The sequence below is a fragment of the Mustela nivalis genome (assembly GCF_964662115.1).
Source record: "Mustela nivalis genome assembly, chromosome: 13".
Lineage (NCBI taxonomy): Eukaryota > Metazoa > Chordata > Mammalia > Carnivora > Mustelidae > Mustela > Mustela nivalis.
In genome coordinates, this window is record NC_139032.1 from 18546214 (window position 1) to 18563134 (window position 16921).

At 40.5% G+C, this 16921-nt stretch overlaps 2 protein-coding genes across 3 annotated transcripts in view; one reads left to right on the top strand and one right to left on the bottom strand.

Moving 5' to 3' along the window:
- CEP78 (centrosomal protein 78) overlaps positions 1–11065 on the top strand; it is a 35287-nt gene extending 24222 nt beyond the window's left edge. The window contains exons 12-16 of one of the 2 annotated variants that reach the window (XM_082694467.1): positions 5635–5712; positions 7973–8139; positions 8947–9118; positions 9441–9488; positions 10441–11065. In XM_082694467.1, the coding sequence (XP_082550593.1) occupies positions 5635–5712; positions 7973–8139; positions 8947–9118; positions 9441–9488; positions 10441–11004 (1029 nt within the window). In that variant the 3' untranslated portion in view covers positions 11005–11065. The remainder of the gene's footprint in view (positions 1–5634; positions 5713–7972; positions 8140–8946; positions 9119–9440; positions 9489–10440) is intronic. The other variant, XM_082694468.1, reaches the window with a different exon arrangement.
- Positions 1868–2950, bottom strand: LOC309845948 (monocyte to macrophage differentiation factor). The gene has a single exon (XM_082694497.1). The coding sequence runs from the start codon at positions 2688–2690 to the stop codon at positions 1974–1976; it is 717 nt and encodes a 238-aa protein (XP_082550623.1). The 5' UTR covers positions 2691–2950; the 3' UTR covers positions 1868–1973.
- Positions 11066–16921: the final 5856 nt, after the last annotated feature.

Below are 16921 nucleotides of genomic sequence, written 5' to 3' on the forward strand. Positions count from 1 at the left end.
AAAAATCAAGGCTATGAATCCCTTAATTATATAAAAAATGATTGATCTAATGTACAGTGGAAAAAAGTTGAACATAAAATTAGATATATAGTATGATGGGAGCTTTGTTTCAGAAAAAATCAAACTAACCAATGTATAGAAGGGGAAGGAGAGCAGATAACAAGAAGGATCATTAGTCTAATTTACATAACCGACTGTCATGTAATTTTCTTTTCTTTTTAAGATAGTATTTATTTATTTGACAGAGAGAAACACAGCAAGAGAGGGAACACAAGCAGGGGGAGTGGGAAAGGGAGAAGCAGGCTTTCCGCTGAGCAGAGAGCCAGATGCAGGGCTCGATCCCAGTACCCTGGGATCGTGACCTGAGTCAAAGGCAGACACTAGGCACTCCCGTAATTTTATTATCTAATCTTTTAGTACCATTTTTTTTTAATGTAGACATTGAGCTTTTGAAAAAAATTTTTATTTAAATTCAATCAATTAACATAATGTACTATTAGTTTCAGAGGTAGAATTCAGTGATTCATCAGTCTTACATAATACCCAGTGCTTGTCACATCTTGTGTCCCCCTAATGTCCATCACTCGGTTACGCCATCCCCCCATCCCCCTCCCCTCCAGCAACCCTCAGTTTGTTTCCTATGATTACGAGTCTCTTAAGGTTTCATATTTTTTTTTTTTTTTCGAAAGGCAAGGTTATTTCATTTATTAAAACACCAACAGGAGAGTAATAAACAATGCAGCTCATGTTAATCTTAATATAAGACACTGAAGGCAAACCAAAAAACAATATATTAAATACCACTCCACTGAGCCAGGATAAAACCCATGAACTACAGATGCATGAGTTTCTATCTGTCAAACAATGCTTTAAATATTCTTCTATGGAAAAGAAAAAACTATTATCAGGAGATACAGGGGTAAGATAAGAATGTGAATTTGTGCATCTAATTCCACAATTGAAAACAAGCATCAAACGGATAATATTAAGCTAAGTGACAATGATTTAACCGACGGGCACCAAACAGGCAATACCACTACTCAGTGTAATTCACAACACTCTCCAGGAGTCTTCAGTGGATGATCACTCCAGTAATACCATCAGAATACAGATGTGAATACTCATCCACTGCTGAAAGAGATCCTGAAGAAAACATGGCAAAGGCATAGAGAAAAAGTTGAATCTTTTGAAAAAGTTAATGATATCAAAATACTTTTCCATCAGTGGTAAACCAAACTAGGTCAAGTATATGGCCCAAAGCAGCATGGAATTCAGAGTCAGAGGTTGGCAGAAAAGTTTGGAAAACTGCAATTTTTAAAAATTGGCAATTTCTCTATGCTTAATAAAACTATCAGAAGAGGTATTATGTTTGTTCGTTTGTGGAATGTTGACAGCTTGCTGCAAAAATTCATGTGAATGAGGAACCGCAGAGATGCGCTTCAATGAAATAGTCTTTAAAAATTTACAAAAAATGAAATTTTCTATTAAAAAATAACCATGTTATGCCAAGATGAAACATGGTAAAAGTAGTGTAAGTTCTGTCCATGATTCTTCACACAGCTAATGGGAAAGTGATAGAAACAATTTTCTTTTATAAAGGAAGCTTTGTCGTTGCACTGACTTTTATAGCCTGACCTAGTAATTTAGAAAAATCATGTAGTAAAGTCTGTAAAATTAAAATACAAAATTCTGTTTGTAAACATCGGTTGGCCAAGTCTATCCAGAGTCCTTCATGATAGTGGAATGGAATGAATAATTAATTCACTACCTTATTTATCTGCTGTGAGGGGGAATATTCCAGAACACAGCTTTTATACTTTCACAGTAATTATATTCAAAAGATAGAAAGAAAGTCAGTGCTGTTGTCTTCTTTTTTTTTTTTTTTTTTTCCTCTGTGCAACTTTCAGCTCTTACCCCACTCCCCAAGTGCCATAATTGAAATAATACTGGTTTCGAGACCTAGTACAGACTGGTCATAAATGTCGCATGAAGTCTGTTGGACTTCGATAAAGGTATTTCCAAATGGCATAGTAATGCACTGCAGCTGCCGTGGCCACAAACAGGTGCCAGATGGCATGGGCAAATGGAATGATGCCATCACTCTTGAAGAACACAACTCCCAGGCAATAAATTAAGCCCCCACAGGCAAGTTCATGAAGTCCATCAGTGTTATTCATTGATGTCACCACCAAAGCTGGAGAAAACCCCATTGTGAGATAGAAGAAGAGCTCAACCACCTTATACTTTTCATGGTAGAGAAATACATAAATGGTTCCTCCAGCTGCCATGAGCCAGATAAACCAACGCATATGAGATGCCAGGGGTCCAAGTTCACGGAGATTTAACCATGGAGCGTAAGAAGCAGCAATGAAGAAATAAATAACCATTCTATCACACATGTGAAAACAGTGCTCCACTGTCCTTAAGTGGCTCTTCTTCCACGACACAATGTGAAATACTGTGGAAACGATGAAGAGGGCGCAGAGGCCCATCCCGTAAATCCACGCAGTGATCTTTTCCCAGCAGTCATCTGACAGCCGATGCAGGAGGGCACTGCCCACAATGGCCGGAACAATGAGGAATGCATGTGTGTAACAGTTAGCAGCATGTTCATAACAGGTTGGTTTGTAGCGGCCATTGGCTGGGGCCCGGTGGTTCATGAACCGCTGGAATCGATTCTTGAACCGCATTGATCCTCCGCTCCTCCTCGGGGGCCGGGAGCTCCGTCTCGTCAGCGCCGGCGGCAGGGCGCGCGGCCCTCATCGGCTTGGGCTGCTCCGGAGGCCGCCCGTGTGCCCGGCGGACCGCTCGGCAGGGCAAGGCTGAGTGGGCCAGGCCGGGGGTCGGGACAGGGCCGGGGCCAGACCGGGCGGCTGGGGGCGGGAGGGAGGCCGCTTAAACGGCCCCGGCGCCTCCCGCCTCCCGCCTCCCGGCTCCTCCGCCCCCGGGCTCCCGCGCCAGGTTTCATATTTTTTTAAAGAGCATGAATTTACTTAAAACTTTGGAGGAGGAGGGTACACTTTCTCATGAAAAGCCAACGTGATGTTCTGACTCCCTCCACTAGAGGGAGAAGCCGTGTCAGGTAATTGCACAATGTGCTGTTCATCCTTGGAGCCAGTTGAGAATGGAGCCTTTCAGTCTGTCCTTCCCTGACAGTGGTGTTTGTTTAGAATTTCTGCGAACCAAGCTTTAAATATCAAAACCATTATATAAGTGAGTAGAGGAATTATGCAATTTTTTTGTCTTTGTGCCCATTAAAAATGTGGCTGGCTTCAACTGTATAATGAAACATTAAAGAATTTGAAGTTATTAGACTATTTTTAAATTTTTAAACATAAGTTCTGAGTATAAAGTGTGTGTTCATTGAGCAAAATTTTAAAAACAATGAAAAACTTACTGAAAAAAATAAAAGCCACCTCTATATATACACATACCCAATCTACCCTTTTGCCATAGAAAGATACCAAAAATATTTTGTCCTATCACTAAATACTCTTATACACCAGAGAATCTTAGATTAAGTTTATGTACTATCTTCCCTGAAAAAACACACGGTATATAGAACTCCTGAGGCCCAGTCATTAATTCTGGTTAAGACCTCTTGTTGTCCGTGTTTTTTAGTGGCTTCACGGAGCATTTCTTCAAATGGGTATGCTGTTTTTATTTAAACTAACCCAATTTGGAAGCTTGTAGCTTACTTCTAGGATTTAGTTCTAAAACAGTCCCATGTAACATGTCGGTAGATAAATCTTTGTCGCATCTCTGGTGGTTTCCTTAGGGTAAATTCCTAGGTGTAAGATCATTGGTATGTACTCACTGTCCAGAAGCTGGTTCTAGTTTCCTTTTTCAGTGACAGCATACAATAGAGTTCCTCCCCTCAACCCACATGCACCAGGGGCATACTAAATTTTAAGTTGAAATTCTTTGTTTAAGTGATTGTTCAAAAGCCTTTAAAATATATAAATATACTTCCTTGTTTTAATAAATAGAGGTATTTTATTTATTTATTGCTGCATAAGACACCAGCCCCAAAACAGTGGCTTAAAACAGTAACAGTCACTTATTTTGTTCATGAACCTGAAGGTTGAATAGTATATTGATTTTCTGTTGCTGTGAACTTAGTGGCTTGAAACAACACCTGCTGACGAGCTCCCAGTTCTGTAGGTCAGAAGTCCAGGTATGGCACAACTGGGCTCTCTGCTTCATCTCATCAAGATGAACTCGGGATGTCAGTCAGGGTGTGTTCCCATCATGAGGCTCTGGGAAAGAACCTACTCCCAACTACACAGCTCATTGGCTTAATTCAGTTCCTGGAGTTGTAGGACACAGATCCTCCTTTCCGTGCTGGCTGGATGTCAGGGGACAGGCTCAGCTCTTAGAGGCCTTCATCCTGCCTTCCTTGCCACAACGTCACACTTGACGTGTTCCAAGCCAGCCACAGAGAATCTCCCCTTGTCCCTTTTTAACTTTAGATCTTAAGGAAGACCCCAGTCCCTTTCAGTGGGCCACCTGATTAGTCACATCCACCAGAATAATCTCTTAAGATCAATTAAAGATTTGAGGAACCTTAATTACGCCTGCAAAATCCCTTCACTGCAGCACCTAGACTAGGATTTGGTTAACTGGAAAGATTTATAGTTGAGCAGGTAGGATTCTTGGGGCGGGGGTGGGGGGGACTCTCTTAGAATTCTGCCAACCACTGCAAGGACTTTAAGTGTCTTGTTCTTGGAAATTAAAGGGGGGTTTACCAGTGTGCATTTTATTTTACGGACGTTGGTGAATGGGGAAATGACCACTTCTGTGAACAGGCATGGCACCCAGCTTCCTGAGTTCAGAATGTGGTTCTACAACATAATGTCTTAGGTGACATGGTCTTGGGTGTCCTACTCTACTTTTCTCTGCCTCTGTTTTCTCACCTGCAAAAAGACATGGAGTTAATAATTGTTCTTTCCTTGTAGGGCTTTGATGATTAAATTAATATTCCAGAAATTCCTACTAAGGGCTTTATTACGTGCTTTAAAAGTGTTTACTTTTTAAAAAATGCATTTGAATCTGCAATAACATAATTTGGGTGGATTAACTGTGTTAATAAGATTTCTAGTTATAAAGGGACCTATTAATAAAAGGAGAATTTTCCCTTTTTGACCTTAGTTTTTTATTTATTTCAGACTTAACTATATTATACACATTTGCCTTTTATGGTGAGCTGCCACATATTTATCTTGAAAAGTATTAGATTCAAATAAATTTTTAATATGCTAATTTGATATTTTTGGTAATTAATTTCACCGGCACGGTATGGTATCATAAGTAGTAGATTATAATCCTGAAGTCTGGGGCATCTGGGTGGCTCAGTTGTTAAATGTCTGCCTTTGGTTTAGGTCATGATTCCAGAGTCCTGAGATTGAGCCCCGCACCCGGCTCCCTGCTCGACAGAAAACCTGCTTCTCGCTCTCCCACTCCCCCTGCTTGTATTCCGTCTCTCTAAAATAAATTAAAAAAAAAAAAAAAAATCCTGAAGTCTGAGTCTACTTGTGGCTCTGTGCCTATATCCTTGGTGAGATCTATAACTGGAAAGGCTTTTGGATATGATACTATGAATTGTTTATAATACACTTTATTTTTTCACACTAGGAGAAACTGGAGGAGTGCCTAAAGCAGTTAAAGGAGGAAAGAGTAATAAGGCTTAAGGCTGATAAACGAGTCAGTGAGGTAAACAAGTTTTTTCTTATACTTTTGAAAGTGTTTTGGTTTTATTTTTATTTGATCTTAAGGCATACACATGCAGTTTATAAATTCTAAAATATATTGTGAATTGGTTATATCATATGAACTTTTATATTTCCTTATATTTAGGGGTCATATGATCTCTATTCCAAAAAATGTTTTTAAAATGGAAAAATCTTAGGGATGCCTGGGTGGCTCAGTCAGTTAGGCATCGACTCTTGATCTCAGCTCAGGTTCTGATCTCAGTGTTGTGAGTTCAAGCCCTGCACTGAGGTCCACCTATTTTGGGCATGGGGCAAATTAAAAAAAAAAAAAAAAAAAAGGTAAAAATCTTAGGGTGTTTTTTGTTTGTTGTTTTTTTTTTTTTTGTGCATGCGTGTATTTATGATGTTAGCTTATTTTCTGTTTATGACACTTCAGTTCAAGAAAGCACCTATTCTTGGGGGCACCTGGGTAGCTCAGTGGATTGAGCCTCTGCCTTCAGCTCAGGTCATGCTCTCAGGGTCCTGGGATCAAGCCCCACATCAGGCGCTCTGCTCAGCGGGGAGCGTGTTTTGCCCTCTTTCTCTGACTGCCTCTCAGCCTACTTGTGATATTTCTTTCTCTGTCAAATAAACAAGATCTTTTAAGAAAAAAAAGAAAGCATTTATGCTTATAAAGCATACATAGTAACATGAAAGACATGATGAAACTATTTACTGACAATGAATAATTTAAATTAATACATATAAAATATTGGAAAACTAAGAATGCAATGAAAAATAAAAATATATACTATGAGAATTACATTAGGCTACTGTGCATGGAAGCAGGACATAAGCTCAGAAGTTGTATGTAAACGTAATTAATTATTATAAGGTGAGTTTTGGGAGGAACTTTTCCAAGTGCATACATGGGGTTGACGAACATTTATTCATTCAGTAAAGGTTGAGCACCTGTAAGGTAATGAACAAAAGAGCCTCTCTGAGAAATACTAGTCAGGTTTACCTGTGGCTTTAGATGAATAGATGGTGAGGGGGAGGAGTCACATGAGGGAGGAAACATTTTCAAGAAGCCCAGGAAGATATTAATCATTGTACAGTTAATAAGTTGGGTATGATTTAGAACTTTTAAACTTAGCCATTTAATATTTTGCTCAGTAAAGTTAATCCTTAATGTCCAGCAAAGTTGGAATATGCTTTGCTCAAATCAGACTATTTCACTTTCTAATTTAAACTGATAAGAACAGATACTACACTTGATCTTAGCCTAAAGGCCCGAGAAGCAATTCACTTTCTAATTTGAAGCGAACCTTAAGCGGCTAATTTTTCTAATGTAAATGAGGGTCTGCTATGAATATAACCAGTTAGAAAAGAGATCTTTTAAAAGATCCTTAATAGGGACGCCTGGGTGGCTCAGTGGGTTAAGCGGCTTCGGCTCAGGTCATGATCCCACCGTCCTGGAATCAAGTCCCACATGGTGGGGGGGGGGGTCCTTGCTCAGCAGGGAGCCTGCTTCTCCCTCTGCCTCTGCCTGCCACTCTGTCTGCCTGTGCTCACTCTCTCTGGCAAATTAATTAATTAATTGATTTTTTAAAAGATCCTTACTAAAACAGTTATTCTGGTTTATTTATATACCACCTAAGTGTTGTATAGGAAACTTTGTTGGGTATATGTGGGTTTTCTTTTTTTTTTTTTTTTTTTTTAAGGTTTTATTTATTTATTTGAAAGAGAGAACGTGAGCGAGAGCACAAGCAGGGAGGAGAGGGAGAAGCAGGTTCCCCGCTGGGCAGAAAGCCCCATGTAGGGCTCAATCCCAGGACCCTAAGGTCGGGACCTGAGTCAAATGTAGAGCATATCCTACTGAGCAACCCAGGAGCCCCTCTACTTATGTCATTTTTTTTTTAATATTATTTATTTATTTGACAGAGATCACAGTTAGGCAGAGAGGCCTGTGGGGGGTGGGGGGGTGGGGTGCGGGCAAGCAGGCTCCCTGCTGAGCAGAGAGCCCAATGTGGGCTCTATCCCAGGACCCTGGAATCATGACCTGAGCCAAAGGCAGAGCGAAGGCAGAGGCTTTTACCCACTGAGCCACTCAGGCAGCCCTTGCGTTTTGATTCTTCAGTGATGTAGTCTCTGTCTTTTAGGCAGAAATAGTAATTAGAAATTAATTACATTTGAACTGTTTTAGTTTTATTGCTTAAAAACTATTTTTTTTAGGACAATGGAAGAAAATCATGTCAGACATTTTCAATTTTCTTTTTTAGCTGGAACATGAAAATGCCCAGTTAAGAAATATAAACTTCTCTTTGTCTGAAGCCCTGCATGCACAGTCCTTGACAAGCATGATGCTGGATGATGAAGGTGTTTTGGGCAGCATTGAGAATTCTTTTCAGAAGTTCCATGCTTTCTTGGACCTCCTTAAAGATGCCGGGTTAGTTAATTTCTCTCCGTGGCATGATTCCCTTTGCATCTGTAATGAGGGTTTACTGAGAAATGTGAGCAATTCTCATTGCTTCTGTAGTTGTCTTTAGTGTGTAATATAGGATGTTAAGTGAGGAATTAAAAGAAATGCAAAATGCTAAACCTGCTTTGGTAGAGGAGAGAGCCCATGATAAAAGAATAACCTGTTGATAAGATAATTTGTAGGTATAGTTTTGGGGAAAGACTACATGAAGATAATTTTACTTGAAAATATTCCAGAATGCATCAGAATTTCCTTCCCTTTTATTTATCTTCCTTGTAAAATATGTTTGAATTACAGTGGTTTTTGTCCTACACACAAAAATTATTAATCTGCAGGGCACATATAGATACAGATCAGTCATTCTCAACCAGGAACAATTTTGCTAAAGGAAGATGCTGAAAGAACTGGAGATTGAAATTGATGGAGTGATGTTTTGTGGGTGAAGGAGTTGGTGTTGGAAAGGAAGAAATGAACACGTTTTTGGAAACTGGAGGAAAGGTGGTCAGGAAGTGGGGGTGAGGTGAGAGGTGATGCACTGGGTGCTTACTAGAAGCTGAAGCGCTGAAATGGAGTAAGAAATCGGCTGGTGGCTGCAAAGGCTGTGTGGGCTAATGTGGTCCCAAAGCATGAATCTTGAAGGGCTCAGAAATTGGGAGAGAATAGGGGCTTGTATCTGGAGTAGAGTATTTCATGATTATAGGTACAGGGAAATCGAAGCTGCTCACATGAATTATAATAACCTTTGCTTTTTCCTCCTTCCCTCCTCCTGTCCAGGCTTGGGCAGTTTGCCACAATGGCTGGTATAGATCAGTCAGATTTTCATTTACTGGGTCGTCCCCAGATGAATTCTACTCTTAGTAGTCTGCCTAAGGAAGAAAAGAAGGCACTTGAAGAAGAAAAACCAGAATCAAAGCAGAACCCCCTAGGACAGATGCAAAATATCCAAGTAAGTGGATAGAAAAGAATATTATGATTCTAAGGGTGATTAGCCAAAAGGGAAATACCAAGTCAGAGAGAAACTAATGATGCTCTGTCCCTATTTAACTCACATACTTGGGAGGAGCCTTTTAGGGGTTCTTTCCAGATGTGAAATTAGTAAGTGTAGACCCATTTCATAATACCGTGTAGTTACAAATAAGAAAGATAGGTCTTTTGCAAATGTATGATATAAAGCAAACTACCCTCAGTGAAGAAAGAAATGAAACATTAGAGAAAAGATTCCAAATTTTAAATTGTGTAAATGTCTATTCTATTCATATTTCATCTAGGTTTCTATTTGTATGCAGTCAGCTTACAATGAAGGAACACTAATGAAGGTACAAGTACTGATATGGATAATCTTCTTAACTAAGTAATCCAGACATAACTAATAGACAGTATATTATAGGGAGCCTCCCAGTTAGGGAAGCGAGAGCGGACAACCCATCTGCTTTTTCCCGGCCTTCCTTGGAGCCTTCCCTTCATCTCCCATCTCAGCCAACCTTAGACAGGCTTGGGAACTGACAGCTTGAGAATAGTCTCATCACAAATTAGATACTCCTTACATGTTCCTGGAGGATAGAAAAGAAACTAATTTTCTTAGGGAATAGGGCTTTATTATTACTATTTTTTAAGATTTTATTTATTTATTTGACAGAGAGATCGCAAGTAGGCAGAGAGGCAGGCAGAGGGTGGGGGAAGCAGGCTCCCTGCTGAGCAGAGAGCACGATGCAGAGCTTGATCCCAGGACCCTGGGATCATAACCTGAGCCGGAAGGCAGAGGCTTAACCCACTGAGCCACCCCAGTGCCCCGGGAAGTGAGCAAGAATCATCCCAGACACAAAGTCTGAAAATGTAGTAGTCATTGCCTTGGATGTAGCAAAGTTAAGTTGGGAATCAACTGGCAAGATAGAATTAGAAAAAAACTGGGTCTAAAATCTTCTGACTAATCGATGACTGTCTTTTTTTTTTTTTTTTTTTTAAGATTTTATTTATTTATTTGACAGAGAGACATCACAAGTAGGCAGAGAGGCAGGCAGAGAGAGAGGGGGAAGCAGGCTTCTTGCTGAGCAGAGAGCCGGATGCGGGACTTGATTCCAGGATCCTGGGATCATGACCTGAGCCGAAGGCAGAGGCTTTAACCCACTGAGCCACCCAGGCACCCCCAATCAACGACTATCTTAATAATACAATCAAAGAGTAGCATTGAGGTCATGGACTCAACTTTTTAATGGTTGACTTTGTTCATTACTGAATTTTTGTTTTGTCGTCTTTTGTTTTTCTCTCCAGTTTCAGAAAATTACAGGTGATGCTAGAATTCCTTTGCCTCTTGACTCCTTCCGTGTGCCCGTTTCCACGCTGGAGACCTTAGAAACGTCTAGAGACAACCTGGAAGTCTCAGTCAATGAACAGCAGCAGGACTCTATCAAAGAATTCATTGCTAGAACATGTTCTCCTTCAGCAGATGTGATGTCTGGAACTGGAAGCCAAAGAAAAGAAGATGAATTGTCTAGAAATAACAGATCTTCTTCAGAGAAAATGACCAAAACAGGTGAATATACCAAAAAATATTGTGCTAAAAAACAGCCCAGAAAGGATCTGCATTCTTGCTCTGACTCACCTGTAATTAGGAATAGTAAAGGAATCGGACAAAATGATTCTTTGGTTAATGAACCAGTTAAGAGTGAGTCTTTGAGAAAACATGTTTCTGGCAAGAAAGAAAGTAGAATAGTGACTGTTTCATCCAAGACGACTAAAAGTAAACTCAATCTGTTAGAACACTCTGAAAGTGATACTCTTGGATCTGATTTTGAATTTCAAGAAAGCATCCATACTGTATCACACCTGACATAGACCTAAGTCTTTTAAAATTATGTTTTTGCCTTCAAATTTTCATAAATTTCTTATGTTTTCATTGTGGCATATGGTATTTTAAAATATAGTACTGGAAGACGTTAGAGAGACCCATTAAAGAATGAAAAGATTCATTCTTTGTATTGCAACGAAACTTTTGGATATGTTTTCTTTTTGACACTCTCCAACTTTCATTCAACAAGTATTTCCTGTGGGCCTAATATGTATGATAATATTCCAGGTGCTTTTGCTTTCAGCAATGAACGAAATAAAACCTTTACATTGATGGAATTAATATCCTGTGGAGGGAGGAAAAAAAAATACGGAAGCATGATAAGGCCCTCGAAAAGACAGGGTCATAAATTGGGGAGTTTTAACATTTGGGTAAAAGTGGAAATACTGTAAATCACGGGCCAGAAACCACTAGCATATCCTAATTCATAATAACCAGTGCAGCAAACATTTACCAAAGTACTTAACCCTATTTCTGGATTACAGCAACGATATAAGCCAAGGAACCATTATTGGGCCCATTTTATAGATGTGGAGGCTGAGGAGACAGATGGTGTAAGTTGCCCAAAATTACAGAGCTTTAAACAAGTGGTAGAGCTGGGATTTGAACCGGAACCCATGTTTTGCTCTTAATCCCTTTTTTGTCCTATGACCTTGTTAAGAGAGGAAGGGCGTGGGGTGCTTGGGTGGCTCAGTGGGTTAAGTCTCTGCCTTTGGCTCAGGTCATGATCTCAGGGTCCTGGGATCAAGCCCCAAATCGGACTTTCTGCTCTACAGGGAGCCTGCTTCCCTCTCTCTCTCTGCCTACTTGTGATCTCTGTTTGTCAAATAAATAAATAAAATCTTTAAAATAAAAAAAAAGAGAGAGAGAGAGAAGAAGGGCTTGAGGAAGCCGTGGAGAGAAAAGCCAGTGAGCATTGCAAGTGCAGAGCAGGGCTATCAGAAAGTATGCCTGACCCTCCCTTATCAAGGTCAGGTACTTAAAGGCAGAATATGTAAAAAGCATATGAATGTACATTCAGGACCAAATTATGCCTCCCTATGTAGAACATGCATAGATTAAGTTCAACCAGACTGTGACTTGACAGGTAAAATCAGAGAAAAGCTGGTGTGTCAGATTTCTTCTAGAAGGCCCTGCCTGATTGTTCTCAAAGGACCACTGCAGTACTGTTGAGTTCATGGATCATGGATTTAGTGCTGTGGGAGTAAAACAATAAAGAAAGATAATAGCCCTTAACCAGTAGGTAGCATGAGAGAAGGAAACGCACAAGCAGAAATCACATCCTCTAATGGGACCACTTAGGGAATGTAGCCCGTGTTGGGGAACAAATGGGACCTAATGGGACCACTTAGGGAATGTAGCCCGTGTTTGTTCCCTCAAGGTGGAGGGAACAACATAAGTGGAAGTATAGAGCCAAAGGCATGAGAGGGATGTGTTTGGGGAAGGCCGCGTAGATTTCAGAGTTGGTGGGATGTCATCAGACAGTGGTATCAAGGAGACTTACAAGCCATGTTGCACGGAGCTGGTTCTTTCTCCTCAGCTAATAAAAGGATTGAAGAACGGTAATGACATGTGGAGGATTGCATGCTAGATCATGAATGGTCAGAGATGATGCCATACTCTTCTGAGGAGCATCGTTTTTAAATTTTCAAATAAAAATTAAAGACTTCCCCCCATCTTTACTGAAAGGGTTCCATGGACAAAAGTAAGAGAGATCCTGACTTAAAGTTAAGCGGGTTTCTTTACTGTATGACTTCTCAGGGCTACTGCAAGCTAACGGTCATTCTGAATTTCTAAGACAGGCATAGGTTACACAGCCCTTCTTAAATATATTTGATTATAGATTCCCTTTTCTTTTTTTTTTTTTTTTTTTAATTCAGAGAGTGTACATGCACAGATGGAGGTGGTGAGGGATAGAAGGAGAGACCATCTCAAGCAGACTCTGCGCTGAGCACTGGGTCGGACACAGGCTTGACCTCACAACCCTGAGATCATGACCTGAGCTGAAATCAAGAGCTGGACACTTAACTGACTGAGCCACCCAAGCGCCCCTAGAATCCTTTTTTAAAAGGGGTGTCTAACAACTAGATCCACCAAACAAGAGTTTGGTAACTTCTGAATTAGGCAATAACAAGAGGAAAAGGGGTCTGAAATAAGATATCAAGGGAAGGGACGCCTGGGTGGCTCAGTTGGTTAAGCAGCTGCCTTCGGCTCAGGTCATGATCCCAGCGTCCTGGGATCGAGTCCCACATCGGGCTCCTTGCTCAGCAGGGAGCCTGCTTCTCCCTCTGCCTCTGCCTGCCATTCTGTCTGCCTGTGCTCGCTCTCTCCCTCTCTCTGATAAATAAATAAAACCTTTAAAAAAAAAAAAAAAGATATCAAGGGAAGAAATAAGTTTGAATTTTATTTAGGAAATAAAATAAGCAAGACTTGCTTGTGGGAAGTAAGGAGGTGGTAGGAGGCAGAGGCTGGACTCCTATTTATGTGGCTGAGGTCGGGCGGGTTGGGGGAGGGGGACCTGGGTAACTCGGTTGGTTATATGTGCCTTCAGCTCGGGTCATGATCCCATGGTCCTGGAATCCAGTTCTGTGTCAGGTTCCCTGCTTGGCAGCGGGGAGCCTACTTCTCCCTCTGCCTCTCCACCACTCATTCTCTTTCTCTCTTTCTCTCTCTCAAATAAATAAAATAAATAAAATCTTTAAAAAAAGAAAACTGCATCAGGGAGAAGAGTTAAGGTTTGGACAGGTTGAATTTTAAAGCATCTTCAGGGGTGCGTGGGTGGCTCAGTGAGTTAAGCCACTGCCTTCGGCTCAGGTCATGATCTCAGGGTCCTGGGATCGAGCCCCACATCAGGCTCTCTGCTCAGCGGGGAGCCTGCTTCCCCCCCCACCACCCGCTGCCTGCCTCTCTGCCTACTTGTGATCTCTCTCTCTGTCAAATAAATAAATAAAATCTTTTTAAAATTAAAAAAATAAAGCATCTTCAGAATTCAGGAGATGAGTGGGGTTTCCGTAGTGTAGTAGTTATCATGTTTGCCTAACAATTCAGGAGATGATGATGCCTGGGTGGCTCAGTGGGTTAAAGCCTCTGCCTTCACGATCCCAGAGTCCTGGGATCGAGCCCCACATCGGGCTCTCTGCTCAGCAGGGAGCCTACTTCCGTTCCTCTCTCTGCCTACTTGTGATCTGTCAAATAAATAAATAAAATCTTAAAAAAAAAAAAAAGTTTAAGTCAGAAGCAGAGAAAGGATTTTGAGGAGAGCGGTAATAACATTTCAAGAAGGAGGAAAGAGGTACCAGTGTCCTGCTGCAGAGAATGTGTTTGGCTTTGGCAGTTAGGTTCCTGGTGACCTTGGAGGGAGTCATTCAGTGAAGTGGTAGACAAGTAGCCAGACTGAGACAAGTTGAGGGGACAGGGCCACCCTGAGGGGACACTGAAGAGTGGGTATAGACTACTCTTTGAAGGAGTCTGGATGAAAAGAGGAAGCGATGAGTTCGAAAAGAATTTTTTTAGACTGAGAGTGACTTAAGTGTTTATAGATTGAAAGGAACAAACTTGACAAAGATAGTAAAGGTGCTGGGGAGTGAAAGGCTCACCTGGGGAGCAGGAGCCAGGGAGGCGGGAGCATGAGATGCGTTAATGCTATTAGGACCGGAAGAAAGAGATGTGAACGGGTGTGGATGTAGATTACTTGATTGCTCAGTGAATTTGAGGCGGCTCACCTCCATGCGTGCAGTGCAAAATGGTGAGAGAAGTAATTTAGGGAACCGGGAAAACAGGGAACTACGGTAAGGAAAAAACAGGAATACAGTTCACATTGCAAAATATGTTAAGACTGACTTGTATTCTTCAAGTGGGATGCATTCTGGCAAGTTTGGGGTGAAACAGCATTAGGAAGAAGTAGAAGTGAGTTTATGCTGAGAACCTCCGTTTTCTCTTACCAGTTTTTTAAAGACAAGTTCAAAATTACAGTTTTAAAATAGTTGCATCGTTCATGTGACTTTTTAAAAAATCACTTGAAATGATTTCATTAAGAATCATCGGGGTGCCTGGATGGCTCAATCAGATAAGTGTCTGCCTTCAGCTCAGGTCAGGATCTTAAGGTCCTGGGATGAGCCCCATGTCAGGTTCCCTGCTCAGCAGGTAGTCTGTCTGTCTGCCCCTCCCCCTGCTTATGCACCTGCAAAGGTACTCGCTCTCTCTTTCAAATAAATCTTTAAAAAAAAAAAAAAAAAAAAAGAATCCTCGATGTGGATATTTTGTCGTTTAAAGTGAGGATTTTAGAAGTTTGGCGTTAAACTTCTAATACCACACCTGAAGCAATGTCACTTCACTGAAAATACAGTATTTTCATCTGGGTTAGAGGAAGTTACAAGCCTGTACATTTACTGAGAAGTTACAGTGTACCTTTGCTGAATGATTACCAGAGTATGTGCAGCCTATGCAAAGAGGAGTTTTTTGAAGTTTTTAAAACAGTTGTAGCAAGGAGTTTGTACTCCTTATAGCAAGGAGTTTGTACTCCTCCCTTAAATCCACATATAATTACAAAGGGTCATAATTACTATTGCAATAATTACTTTTCCATTACTGTCCAGTACTGTGTCCAGGAAGAAGTCCTATTTCACATGGATAATCCCTAATCTCAAGATTTTCAGAGGATCAGCAAGATAGGCGATGACAATTTTTTTTAAAGATTCTGATTATAAACTATATGCTGGAGCCTATCACTTAACAGAGATGACTGAATACATTCTTTTACTCTTCCAGAATCTCACTGAAATGACTGGAGAAATATTAAAAATAGATTAATAGCAGAATTGGAAAACAAGAAAATGAACAGTGGAATTACTAGAAGATAAAAAATAGATTATCAAAGGATCAGTTAATTAAAGAGTGAAACAGTTCAGCTATTCCTTGCACCTCTGAAGCACCTAATTCTGGACTTTAACACCAGGCTAAGGCTCAGAAAGGCTCCTACCTACTTTGAGGTAGGAGTTCTAATGCAGAACACACTGGGATCAGAGAAGAAGGGTGTTATCCAGATGACCCCAAGGAGGAACTGAAGATGTGCTGCCACCCATTCACTCTGACTGTGGGGACCCATTCACTCTGGCTGTGGGGACCAGCTACTCCCTTTCTAATCACGAGAGGTGCCATGATCAGCATGTGTGTTTGCTGAAAGTGAGACAATTATTTGGCTAAGGAAAATCACTTCAAACTATAATCTTAGATCCGTATCTATAAATATGCCAAGGATCAGGAAGAAAACCAGTATTGTAAAAGGCAAGAGCAAATTAAAACAAATTAACCTGTTCAAGAAAGTAATTAGTAGAAGAAACAAAAGAAATTTAAAAATGAATATGATTAAGTTCTTCAGAGAGTCATAAGCATGTTGTATCCATAAGGAATAAGATGCTAGGAAAAAGAAATATTTAATTTCTAAAAATTAAAAATATACTTATGAAAAACCACTCAGAAGATGGGCTAGATCGCAGAATGGGTTCAGCTGAAGCTTAAATTCATGAAATGCAATATTTGAGAGATCCCCCAATATGCCCTGCAAAGGGATGAAAGGTAAATATTATGAAAGAAAAGTACAAGTCCTCCACAAACTCAGATGTATAGTAATTCCACAAGTAGTAAGCAGTTGGCATATAATAAGCACACAAATACTTGGGGAATTAATGAGAAAACACACGATTTCAGTATTAGACTTCTTACTCAACAACTAAAAAATTTTTCTCTAAGAATTACTAAGCAAACTGAATAGTGAATCTGTGATAAGATTTTATTTCATTTTTTTAAAAGATTTTATTTATTTATTTGACAGAGATCACAAGTATGCAGAGAGGTGGGCAGAGACAGAGAGGAGGAAGCAGGCTCCCTGCTGAGCAGAAAGCCTGA